Source organism: Juglans microcarpa x Juglans regia, chromosome 3S, assembly GCF_004785595.1.
Source record: "Juglans microcarpa x Juglans regia isolate MS1-56 chromosome 3S, Jm3101_v1.0, whole genome shotgun sequence".
In the NCBI taxonomy this organism is placed as follows: domain Eukaryota; kingdom Viridiplantae; phylum Streptophyta; class Magnoliopsida; order Fagales; family Juglandaceae; genus Juglans; species Juglans microcarpa x Juglans regia.
In genome coordinates this window covers 1,370,818-1,384,876 of record NC_054599.1, presented here as the reverse complement: position 1 = coordinate 1,384,876, position 14,059 = coordinate 1,370,818, and the positions used below count along the sequence as shown (strand labels likewise).

General features: G+C 33.5%; 1 protein-coding gene across 1 annotated transcript; it reads left to right on the top strand.

Annotated features, from left to right (window-relative positions):
- Positions 1–3,452: 3,452 nt before the first annotated feature.
- LOC121257828 (cyclic nucleotide-gated ion channel 1-like) lies at positions 3,453–4,561 on the top strand. The gene is made up of 2 exons (XM_041159079.1): positions 3,453–3,809; positions 4,160–4,561. Exons 1-2 carry the CDS (start codon positions 3,453–3,455, stop codon positions 4,559–4,561), a joined length of 759 nt encoding a protein of 252 aa, XP_041015013.1.
- Positions 4,562–14,059: the final 9,498 nt, after the last annotated feature.

Here is a 14,059-nt window from a genome sequence, read left to right as displayed (position 1 = left end):
TCATTTGTTCCTTTTTCTTTTCAAATGGTAACTCCAGCTGTACTTCACAAGTCATCACTAGCCCCTTACCAAAATAAATGATGTACGTAAAAGCCAAACCAAATCTAGCTTGGTTTGCTTAAACATAAATAAGGCTTGGTTTGCTTAAACATAAATAAGACTACTGCTTTATACTATAGATATATTATTGCATGCTACATTTCTTAGTTGACTTTACCCTGTTATATGATGCCGAAACGAAACTGATTACTCGACCTTTTTGAAATTTTTTGAACAAAATGAATCGTGCAAGGATTGCCCAATGCATTTATCGGCACATAGATGGTGGGCAGAATTTTTAGATTCTATGCATAAATTTTTACTCTGAGAAAGAAATTCGCTCACAAGCCAGAATTTTTTTTTTGCTTCTGAGCTGCATATTATATATATGACAGCGTTCATTTGTTTTCCATTTTCTAGAAGTGCACCAGATCCGGAATTTCTGGATAATAAGAGAAGTTCGCAGTGTTGAAAGATTTTGGAGACCTTATTCTATAATTTAATTGGGACTTTGTAAGCTCTAGTTATGAGTCGCCGTTGGAATTCTCAAGGAAGCGGGCAAGTAAGGTGAGCATCTTCTTCTTCTTCTTCAATCTTAAAAATGCTATTTATCCTACTGTTATCTTTTGACGTGAACGACAAAAGTTAATTAGTAAATACTTTTCGACCCATGATTTAGTAATACATCGTGGAGATGTGATTATCATAGTTAAAATAATAATGAATAGCACTTGTCATGTGGTTAAAAACTTAAAACATTTTCGTGTGTGTGTGTGTATATAAATATATATATATATATATATATAATTGTTACCTCTATTAATGTCTTTTGGTCTATATATACATATATTGTGCTGATCAGGTACGTGGATATTGAGCAGCAAGGTCCCGAGAATGATGGTACTATTGTTTCAAAAATAATAAAAATGGCAATTGGGCAGGTCAACCAACCTTTGATGGTGAAAATTATTTCAAAAACGAAGTGGTGGTTCCAATATTGGGATGTGGCATTTTTAGTGGTGTGTGTAGTTGCTGTAGCAGTGGCCCTTTGTTCTTTTATCTTCATGTCATCAACGTGGCTACCAAATGCATTGCTTTAGATAACACTTTAGAAATCTTTGCTAATTGTATGCGATCGTTCCTGGATTTTGTTGCTATTGGGGACCTGGTTGCTCGGTCAATAGCAAGCGGTATCGATGACCGTTACTCGAGGTCAGACTACGTAATTAACATTCTCGGCATTCTTCCAGTCCCTCAGGTATTATCAGAAAAACATTATTATATTCTTAAGAATGCAGGATCGTAACACAAACAATATATATTCCATTGATCTCCTCCTATAATTATATTTATGAACATGAACAGGTTCTAGTGCCAATTATATTTTCTGAAATGAGAGGTTCGAAATTCCGGCACGCAAGGAAATTCCTAAATGCAGTTGTTCTTTCGCAATATGTGCCAAGACTTTTCCGTATCTACAGATTGTGGAAAATAGTCAACCAGACTATCATCCTACCTAAGAGTAGTCCTACAACTACTCATGTTAAAGTGATGAACGCAGAAGGCAGCTACAAGAATATGACGATGATCCCACCCAAAGGTTTTGTAGTGATGAAAGCTGGATTCAATCTCTTTCTGTATCTCATTGCCAGTCATGTACGTATGTTTTCATCATTTATTATTATCTCTACTAATTTATAATTAATTAGTTGGGGATGAAATTATATTTATCTTTGATTATGGTCAGATACTGGGTGCTTTTTGGTACTTCTTCTCCATCGAACGAGAGACCACGTGCTGGCACGTGGCCTGTAAGCATGATACCGGATGTAACAAGACTTCTTTTAACTGTCGTCATGGTTTCAGCAATAACACATTTTTAGATAATTTTTGCTCTTTAGAAAAACCAGATACTTTGATTTTGGAATATTCCAAGAAGCCCGTCAATCTGGTACGCTGGAGTCCGTGGATTTTCCGCGAAAGACCATGTACTGTTTCTGGTGGGGCCTGCGAAATTTGAGGTACTTCGTACACGTTACACCTTTTTTTTATTATTATTATTATTGAGATACGTAATCATACATTCATTTTGTTCCTTTAAACTTACCCACCCATTTTACAATGTAATCAAACATAATATATTGAAAGTACCAATTTGAGACATAACTAAATCGTACTGCGCACCAAAAATACTAAGATATGTATGATGATCACCTCTTAATTAATATCCAACCATCCGTTAAAATTATGCCATATACATGCTACCTTTTTTAATTCTTTACTTATTTCAATGATTAAAATCGAAGGAAAGTGATATTTGATTAAAAATTGTAGTCTAAATGTCCGACGTGCATGTCAAAGTAGTAATTCAGCTACAACCATATTAATTTCAACAAATTGAAGATAATAACTTGAAGGTAAAAAGACGTTATAAATTGTTATTCATTTTGATCATATTATATATATATATATATATATATTAATGTTTTCTGATCATTTTCTGGCAGTTCATTTGGTCAAAACCTTGAAACAAGTTCTTATTATTGGGAAAACTGCTTCACAGTTTTAATCACGATCTTTGGCTTGCTTCTGTTTTTATACTTCATCGGAAATTTGCTGGTTGGTACTCCTGATCATCATCTTCCTCTTCTTCTTCTTTTGTTAATGTTTTTTAAGCAGGGATCTTATTATTTCCATAATTATGTGTATATACGAATATGCTTGAACTTTATTTATTTTCATCTATTCAATTCGTAACAGCTCCAAATTTTTTCAGAAAGTGGTGATATTTTATAAACATATATATGTTTAGAGGTCCTTAATTTGAATTCTCACTTATTTAATTAAATATTCTATATTATGTGGTCTACTTATTAAAAGAGTCTGCTCACATATGAATGTATAAATTGAATCATTAAATTCCCATGTATCTTTGGGGCAAGTACTGGTTTGACAAAGTACGTGTTAGGCAAGGATGGTTTATCTATGATATATATTTTTATTAAATAATTTGTATATTTTTATATATATAATTAGGTTGGGGGATTCTTAATTATTTCCAATCCAATTTGGAGGAAAACCTTGTACTAATATTAAGAACAACGTTTTTCTCCCAACTAAATTGGATGAAATTAATTTTCTCCAACCCATTTAAAAGTACTATCATATCATGATAGTCTTGTAAATTTGAATTTTAAACATTTAGCAGCAATAAATTAATCTCTATCTTTGGCTATTATTAACTAAAATATGGCTAGTCTAAGAATATAATATTAATGTGAAAATTTATGATCAGTAGAAATCTAATCTTTTATATATGAATATAGTGTGACAATTGATAACTGTTAGATGTAACTTATAATGAGTAGAAATCTTAGAAACTGATCAACATAATTGTGATGTGACAGGTTTACATGCAGTGTGAGGCATCTAACGAGTTGGAGGAGATTTATAAGCGGTCGAAGAAATCTAAGCAGCATAATAAGATCATCATGTCTAAGCGGTTGGAGACATCTAAGCAGTACTACTTGACATATATGGACGAGGAGGATAAGGCCGCAAACATCAAGAGAACTAAATCACATAGCATCGAGTCTTGGATAAGCACAATCGGACTCTCTGACCAGTTAAAAGAGATTATCATGAGCTATGTGACACTAATATTGGAAGATCAAAACAAACATATTGATACGGAAAACCCATTCTCTCATCTTCCCACAACACTTAGAAGATTGATTAAGCTCCATCTCTGCTTACCCCTGCTAAGGAGAGTGAGTTTCGATCCCCCCCTTCCCCAACCCACCTCTAAATTTTAGTTATTTTTCCTTAAAAATGCTTCAAAATTAATCGAATGTATAGTAAGATCGATGTAGTGATTTAGTTACGAGTTAGTTGCTACATTAAGAGAATGTTGTTGATATAACGACATTTGTCTGACATCCATCCTCAATCATCCATCCTCAATCATACCAACTACTTTTATGTCATATTTTAACTCATCTTTCATGTAAGTAGTTGACTTATAAAACCACTTAATATGTCACATCAATTAAATATTATAATTATGGTTGCTGAATTTTGCGTGAAGTCTAATTTTGCTCAATTGTTTGTGAACAAGCAGGTGCCCTGCATATTCAAAAACGAAAGTGAAGAATTGTTGTATGAGATCACCTGTAAGTTTCTCAAGCAAGTGCACTACAATCAAAGCAGCTACATTGTTCGAGAGGGAAAACCATTGGATTCACTGATCTTCGTGGTGAAAGGAATTGCGTGGACCTATACAAGTAACCATGGGAATAAAACTGAGTGTCTTAAGACAGGTGACCTCTTTGGAAGACATCTTGTAGACTGGGTGCTGGAATCCCCCGGACTATTCGACCTTCCCTTATCAACAAGGACTCTCAAATGTCATACAAAAGTCGAAGCGTTTTGTCTTATGGCTAGCGACCTCAAGGATATGATGTCTCAATGCTGGTGGAAATTTAGCAAGTTCAGACACATCGCCCAATCTGATTCGGAATAGTTGAAACATTTTGCAGCTTCATCAATCCAAGCAGCATGGCGCCGCCACGCCATCCATCCTCATAAATTACTTGAATGAGGCTATCAAGTATGCCCATGCTGTTGGCTATCATGCCCTGCCTCCAACAGCTCCCCAAGTTTAAATAATTTTACCACTTAATAATTAATCTAGTACTGTTATCAAATGTTGATCTTGCTCTTGTCAAAATACAATAAATAGCTTGTTTAAGAGGACTTGTATTATATGTTGTGGATTATTTTGAAGTCATTAGATAAATTGCAGTCGCTTGATTTTAATATTGAGTGGTTATTATAAATTGGAGTCTATTTTTTTACATGAATTTATATGGAATTTGTCTATTTGTTAACTGAAAAAATATTTAAGTCCCACAATTTTAGCTAAGAGATAGAGTCAAGAAGGGACTCAAACTCGTAAGAGAGAGATGACTCAGACTTCTAGCAGGAGATGGACTCACACTTCAAACAGTTGATGGGCTCACACTCTTAAAATGAAAAAGGTGTGTCACAATGCAAATTTGACTCTATCACTCTAAGGAAATAGCCTCTATAAATAGCTTACAGCAGATAACAAATACTACACTTGAACTTGATTCACTTCTTCTTCACATACATTTATTTTTATATTGTTACTGACTTAAGTATTGAAGACTCTACCAGGCAATCAGGACCGCCCCTTTATTTGTTGCAGATTCTCCATGTGGTTGGCGGTGTGAAACACATTCTTTACAAGTACAACACTTGAATATTAAATTAGAGAAATAATTTATACAAATTTTAAATAGATAAACCTTATATAAATTCTTATAAGTTTATCATTTTTCACAACGATAATATCTATATTTTTAAAAATAATGTTTATTTATTTGTTTACTAAAAAATACAAATTATCAGGGTTGTGATTACTTCATTTTAGGATGGGAGGATTGTTGATTTGACACCTAATAATTACCTTGAGGGTACTAGCTAGCATTTATTATTAATAAGACTATTCATTCGGATCTTTTTTTTTTCTTAAACCTGGTTTGAAATCTTGATAATTGGCTTCCAGTTACAGTATCTGGCCTGAAATAAATTCGGGACGGTACCCGCATACTAAAATTTAGATAGATCAAGTTTAGGTACTAATTTTAAATCCACAACCTTGGTTTAAATCTGGTATCCATTATTTTTTTTAATCCGGATTTAACTTCGTAAATTTCCATAACAAACCATTATTCATTACTTAACTCTCTAACTTCTCCGGTCATATTAATTTCCAAATGTCACTATTTTCGAAAAATCAAAATAAATATACAAGAGAGTCTTTTGTTTCACCCGCAAATTTCAATATTTATTTAGAACTATACTTTTTGTTCTAGCACCCATTTTTTGGGTCACTCACATTTTATCTTTATCTCTATACCTTTTTATCCTATTTAGTTGTTTCCTTCTTTTTTTCCAAAAATTCGAAGACGAGAATGGCAATGGCAATAAGAGTTCCAGCGAAAGAAGAGTGGGAGATTTGGGTAATCTCCTTGCATTAGAAAAAATAAATACTAAACTATCTGATTATTTTTTAGTGAATTTTAATGATCTGTTGCGATTACTGCGTTTTAGAATTTGAGAATTGCTGGTTTGACACCTAGTATTATCTTTATTATTTCGATATCCTCACCCAACAAATGAAAATATATAAATAAAATTAGAAGATTATCCTTGACAAGAATCTTTTCCTTTAATTCAGGTCAATACAAGTCAAGCCACACAAATCTTTTTTTTTTTTTTTTTTTTTTCACTTTTGAAAGGGACAGAAAACGTTTGAAATGCTTGTTATCTCAAAATGTAAAGTTACTTTTATGCTTTCCAGAAGGGACTATTTTCACGTGAGTGTAATGAAAACTCCTCTGCCCGTCAGCCACCCCACATCTCGGGCTCACCATTGTACGTTGAGAATGTGCCTGTCGTTGATTTTAAGCACAATTTATTTATAATAAATATTTTATATATATAAAAAATAATTATTTAATAATTTTGGAAATAATTAATATTTTTATTTGATATTTTATGGAATAACTTAATTAAAAAAATATATTTTTATTTTATAAAATTTTTATGAAATATATTATAAAAAATAAAAATTAAGTAGGTAATTTATAAATTATTATTAATTATGTTATAAAAAGATTTGTTTTATTGCGAAAACTTTCAATAAATTTTGTGATAAAACCTTCCCATTTCTTTATTAAAATACTTTCAGTTTTTCATCCAAAACAAAAAAATATAATAATCACAAGGATCGCAATTTGATATTGACCAGAATCAAAGAAATACCAATATTCCAAGATTTGATCATATTACAATTATAGAAAAGTATAGAGCAATATGAAGCATGAAACTTATCAAGAATCATAAACAGAAAACAAGAAAGAAAAGGAAATATAACCTGTGAAAGAATACACCGATATACGTGGTTCGACCTTAAGGGTCTATATCCACGACAGGAATGGTCTCGGAGAAGCCTTAGAGATCTTTTATTGATGAACAATATTTCATAGAGAAACCTCATTATACTAGAGTTACAAAATCCTCACCGAAATCACAAGAAATCACATAGATTTCTTTTCTCTAAGAGCAAACCCTAGAAAATCCTATAATCGCCCCTTCTCTGCTCTCTCTCTCTCAAAACAGCCGTAATTACATAAAATGAAAAAAAAAAAGTCTGCAAGGGTTACAACGCATAAGGATGTATAAATAGATTGCAACAGATGCCACCACGTGAAGAGATCCAACGTTCAGCACATAACCCTTCAAATTAAAGCCACGAGCTTCTCACGTGCCCCTTTTAACTCTGCTTTATTAGCTTCAACAGTTAAGCTCGAGCCAAAAGCATCACCATCTTAATCACATAATAAAACACATTAGTAATTAAAAGTAACAAATGCAATGTATTGACATACATATTACAATTTTTTTATAAATAAAACAAAATGGTTCTAATACTATGTAATAATTTATGGGAACTATATCTATTTCATCTTTAAAAAGTTAAAACTATCTCATCTCACTTTCAATTCAAATGCACAAGATTTTCAAAAATCATATCATCTTATCTTAACAATTTCATTATTATTCACAAATTATTTCAACTCAACTCATCTCAACTCAATTCAACTCATCTTGTCTAATCTTTGAAATCAAACGGGACCTAAAAGTACAATACTTAATTTTATTAAAATTAAAAAAATGATTTATACAAACCTCAAATAGACAAATCTCATACAAGCCCTTGTAAAAAAATAAATCCCATTTCAAAAAGGTATAAAAAAACTATTCTTTATTAATAAAATTTACTTTTTTATAAAATATTTATATGTGATTTATCTATTTACTCTTTATCTCGACAAAATGATCTCCATACTTCCTATTCACTGCCAACACAGTACCAGCACGTGACCTATCAATTGTAGAAAATTGATGAATGGTCGATCAATCTAAATGTGATATATATATATATATATATATATATATTTATATATTTTGTTGGCTTTCATACGCAAGAAATAGTATCTGGAATAAGCCACCATAACATTGTTGGTTATAATTCTATCAAGAATAAAAGCACTTTGGTTGGCTGAAATAGTATCTGTCAACACTTCTTTGAGTCTGTTAGTTATCACTTTGGACACCATTTTATAAATGATATTACAAAGACTAATAACCTATATTCAGTCACAATCTTAGGGTCTTTGTTTTGGGAATCAAAGCAATGAAAATATGATTAACAGAGTTGAAAGGAATGTTACCATTTAGGAGGTCTAAATCTGTTAAGCACACCTTGTCTCCTACTGTAGTCCAGTAATTTTGGTAAAAACAAGCACCAAAACCATGGGGGCTTGGTGACTTCAAATGAGCCATATTTTTGATAGCTACTTCTATCTCCAATCTGCAAAATGGTTTGCTCAATTTCTCATTCATTTCTCTTATCACACGAGGCTCAACATATTGCAAACGCTCATTCATATATGTTGTACTTGGACTTTTTGTGGTGAAAAGCCTTTCAAAGTAAATTCTGAAAGCTTCATCAATTTCATTGTAACTTTTAAAAACTCTTCATTGTTCATCCATCATCTTCTTCTCTAATTTGGACAAGCATAAAAAAATTTAGTGTTTCTATCCCCTAAAGCATACCAGTTCCTTTTTGCTCTTTGTCTCCACCTCACATCCTCCTTCTCAAGCATGATCCCAATGTCCTGTTGCACTCTTTTTATTTCTGTTGATTTGTCCCTACTCTCCTCATCTTGAAGCTTTTTTTGAAATTCAGACTTCTCTTTTGTTTCTTTCACCCTATCCATCCTGTTCTGATCACTCCATCTCACCAGGGCATTTCTACAATTTTCCAACATATTTTTAAAATTCTTTGTATGTTCTCCACTTTCTCGATGCCTATCCCAAACCCCAAATCCTTTTGATCACTTCTTCACAATCCTCCTCCTAAGCCCAGCTAGCTTTGTATCTAAAAACTTTCTTGCGTATCCAATTATTCCTCCTTTCCTTATGCATAGTCAACAACAATGGTTTATAGTCTGAACTTCTTCCATCTAAGACTTCCACCTAGTAATCTCTATACATTTGTGCCCAACATAAATTGGTCACTGCTCTATCCAATCTTTCTTTACTGAATGTATCATCATCATGTTTATTACTCCATCTGAACTTATTCCATCTCCACCCTAAATCAAATAGGTTCCCCTTCTCCATAGCTAATCTAAACCTCTCCATTTGTTTTTCTTGTCTCGGTTTCCACCCTCCTTCTCGTCATGAGCTAATATTTCATTGAAGTCCCCTATCGCACACCACCCTTGATTACCCCTTGGCCTTAGTAACTCAAATAAATCTCTAGCTTCAACCTTTTTGTGGTTTCAGGCTGCCCATAATAACCTTTCACAGCCATCTATCCTTGCCTTCCTCATATGTGATCCACACGTTTATATGCCTCTGTGTAGAATTCATAACTTCAACATTTACCTTGTTGCTCCATAGGAGTGCTAAACCACCACTTCTCCCAACAGACTCTACTACAAAGCATCCTTCACACTTTTTCTTAAATCAATCTCTCTACTCTTAGCTTGGTCTCCATCAAGAAAACTACTTCGAGTTTCTTCTTCTCCACCATATAGTAAAGGTCTTGAACTGTCTAAGGGTTCCAAAACCCTCAATAGTTCCAACTTAATATTTTCATTGTGATTGTGAGGCTGATGAATAGCCTTTGCCAATACTTGCTAAGAATCAACCATTCTCTTATTATTACTCAACCTCTTTTATGCTTCAAACTCTCACCCTCACCCTCTCCCCCCTCCTCCTCCTCATCCTTTAATCTTTTCCGAGTTAAGCATCCACCAGTTTTATCAATAATCTTCCCCTTATCTCTAGCTTTCCTCTTCCACCCTCTCCTAGTCAAAAGCCTTTCAGCATTACTCCCTTCAATAATATTCTTTGGTCCTCCCCCTAACTTCACTACTTCAAACTCCTCTATACCCTTAACTTCTCTATTCCCCTTATTTTCTGTCCCATCCCTTTCTTCCCTCCCACCTCTCCTATCCTCCCTTAATTTTTTCTTCTCTTTCTCCACATCTACTAACTTGCACATCATAACCTGTGCACCAATACTCCTCTCTTCCCCTTCACTACTTGCACCCCTTTCTTCATTTTTTAACATTTCAGTTATCAACCCATTAATAATCCCCCCCTCCCCCCCCAAATCCTTTTTTGACCCTTCCTCAGCTTCCTCCTATTCCACATTTGTGTAAAACTTACTTGCTCCCCTTTTTGTATCTTTAGAGCCTTCCCTCTCATTCACTCTGTAACCTGTTTTAACCTCAACCCTATGCCACACCCCATATAGATCCTTCCCTTCACAACCCTTCAACCCATGAGTCAAATAGCCACAAGTAAAAAAAAGTCTAGGCAACTTCTCATACCTTAGGAGAATCCATAGCTTTTCTCCTTTCATAGTGATAAATCTACCTCTAGCCAATGGTTTGTGAAGATCTATACTGATTTGGACTCATACATATTTACCCCATCCATTCCCATCTATCTTCATGTCAACCTCCTCCACCTTACCTATAGTCTTCCCTATATGCCTCCCATGTTCTTCATCCATGCATACAAGTGGCATATTGTGCAGTTGGATCCAGAATCTCTCCTGCTCAAACTTCAAACTCTGAGGTGGTGTGAATTTCTCAAACAGTTTCAAGGCAAGCTAGTGTGAATCAAATAGCCATGGTCTCCTACTCCATACCCATTGCTTATCTACTTGATTAGCAAAAGTCAATGTAAATACATTTCTCCCAAGGTCAACAAACTTTGCTGGCTTACTGACCTTCGAAACTTTCATCATTATTATCTCTAAAACTTCTTTGGTAATACTCCTCTCCAAACATTCCTTCCCTACCAAGCTACACTCCCCTTTATATCGAATTTCTTTTGTGACTATTTCATTACGAACTATGGCTTCCCCTTCCTCCTTCGTCAAGTAGAACCTCTCCCACTTCTCTTCTATTTCTTTCATTATCCTTCACTGCTTTGGCTCTATTCATTAAAGCTATAATAAATTCTTAGGTCGCCGAGACCTTAAAATTAACATCGTATAAAAAAACAATAGTAGTATTCATTTCTCAAAAGGATAACTATAAGAAAAATTTTATTCATCATCCTTACACCACACAACACATATAATTTTTTAATTTTTAATTTTTTTCCCCTTACCAAATATGTGATATATGGATGATTAGTAGAATAACTCAATTAATTTAGGAAGAATAAAACAAAAAAAATTAAGAACAATTAAAAAAATAAAATTAAGTATGTTGTGTGAGATGATTAGTAGCAAAACTCTAAATATAATTTGTGCCCTAGACAATAAGTTATTTTATACTTTACAACAAAAATTAAAAGAACCAAAACTAATACATCACATCATTAAGATCTAACCATCAAGATAGATTGTGTTATATAACTATTTTCCATCTATGTTAATTGAAAAACAGGGATTCAGATCCAAAATACACTTAGAGGGAGGTGAATAGGTGTTTTCAAAATTTATTGGACTATTTAAATTAATAATCAATCAAACAACCAGTCGATGAATCAAATCACAAGAAATAACCAACACAGAGATTTTGGTAAAAAAGTGGAAACTCATTTAAAAATCGTCTTCAAAATCTAAAACCATTCTAGATGTAAGTCACTACCTAAAATCCAATATAAAAATTTAGTTCATTACAACCAAGTTAGAAACACTTAAAAGACTATTAAAGTAACTAAATCTGGATTGTAAAACCACAAGTATCCCACTCAATCTCTGCACCTTTGCAGTTTTAGACCACCAACCTTTTATAGTTTCACCATGAGCACCAACTCGATCTCTATACTAAGGCAGCTCAAAAAATCCTCTCGGCCAAAGAATACATCCACACCAATAGACTCAATAGTACTTGAACACGAGTCAATGTGCAATGGATCTTCTTAGAATTTTCTCTCAAGAAAACAATAAAATACAGTAGCTTTGGCTTCCCTATACAACCTAAAAGTTGTACATATTATTTTATATATACTTAGGGCTTGAGTAGGCCACTTAGAGAGTCCAAAGACTCCGAACCCTAATGAAAAAGTGAATCTTGGAATTTTTGCTTGAGCAAACTATCAAACAATTATCGAGCAAACTTCCTCTCCCATTTTTCATTCTGTAAATGTTGGAACTTGAAGATCCTTGTAAAAAGAGAAATTTATAGATAATGGCATTAGCTTTCTAACGACACCAATATCACCTCAATACGATATAAAAATAAAAAGTTACGATCGATTGACATAAGCTAGATCAGTCTCTACAATGTTGCAAATTTGCAATTTTTGCACATTTTGTTCCAATTCGTGCAACCTAGACTCTGCTCAAAATAATTACAACTCAATTAGACTAAATTTTGCTACAAGAACATGTCAAAATATTATTTTTGTACTAACATTAACAATTATAATTAATTGGATAATGGTGCAAAGTATAAGATATACAACACCAAATTAATTTAAGGGTGCGAGTCTACTTTTTCCTTTATCAAATCGGCAATGTACAACAATATTAGCACTTTCATTTATTATTAGTCAAATATTTATTTATGGTTCGCTATTCTTATAATAACTCAATATTGACATCAAGCGACTAGCAATTTAATTAATGACTTAAAAAACATGAGTGCAGTATTTACTCCACAACATAATACAAACCCTCTTAAAAAACCTAGCTATATATTGTCTTTTGACAAAGAGAAATAGCATCTAGTAACACTAGATCAATTATTAAGTGGTACTGTTATCTAAAAGGAGTTGCCAGCGGCAACGGGCTTAGCCAACTGCAAGGGCAGAATTGATAAAACCTCATTCTAGTGCTTAATGACGATGGATGGCATTGCGACGCCATGCAATTTGGATGGATGAATTAAGCTGCAAAATGTATCGACCATTCCGAGTCAGACTGAGTGATGTGGCCGAAGTTGTTGCATTATTGAGACATCATAAACCATCACGTAGATTCTCGATCTTTTTATTATTTATCTAACAAAATGGTAAGTTATTTTAGTGTTCGTTAAATATTAGCATATAATATATCTTTTCTGATTTAAGTTTATAGATTTTCTTTTTGCAAAAAGAAGAAAATTCCGCTAACTATGATTTGACCCAATTGTATGTTAAAATACATAAAAATCGTGATGGTGTTTGGGTGAGTCTCTAAGCAAAGACAAATTATGTAAGTTTAAGTTTTTTTAATTCCATTGTCACATAATATTTTTGTTACTTATACTAACTTTAATGTTTTTTTTTTGTAGGACTAGATGATATCTCTTAAGAAAACTGCTATGGATCCATTTGATGTATCATCTGTCAACGATGCTCAGATCCTTTCTCAAGTTCTTGGATCACGTTCTGAATATTTGAGGGGCTTAGGATGTTGCGTAAAACCATCCTCATCATCATTATCCTATTCTCGTGCCATATCGTGAAAGGAAACTTCTAGGGCCAGAGATTATTTAGCAGACCACAGAGAAGATAGATACCATTCGGGCTAGAATGAAAACAACTCAAAGCCGACAAACGAGTTATGCAAATAAACGCCGCTACCAATTAGAGTTTGAGGTTGGAGATAGTTATTTTTTAGGATAGTACCGATGAAAGGAGTTATGAGATTTGAAAGGAAGGGTAAGTTGAACCCAAGATATATTGGACCATTTGAGATTCTTGATCAGATTAGACTAGTGGCTTACAGGGTGGCACTACCACCGGCATTCTCGGGAGTGCATAACGTGTTTCATGTGTCTATGTTGAGAAAGTATATCCATGACTCTACGCACATTATAGATCATGAACTCCTTTAGATTCAAGAGGATATGACCTACACCAAAGAACCAGTGCGGATTTTGGACAGGAAAGAGCAAGTGTTATGGAC

What these genes read in the sequence shown, in the direction of transcription:
- LOC121257828 (XM_041159079.1), top strand. Translation starts at nt 3,453, where the DNA reads ATGCAGTGTGAGGCATCTAACGAGTTGGAGGAGATTTATAAGCGGTCG. An exon ending in GCTTACCCCTGCTAAGGAGA is followed by an intron (nt 3,810 to 4,159) that starts GTGAGTTTCGAT and finishes GTGAACAAGCAG; the next exon opens with GTGCCCTGCATATTCAAAAA.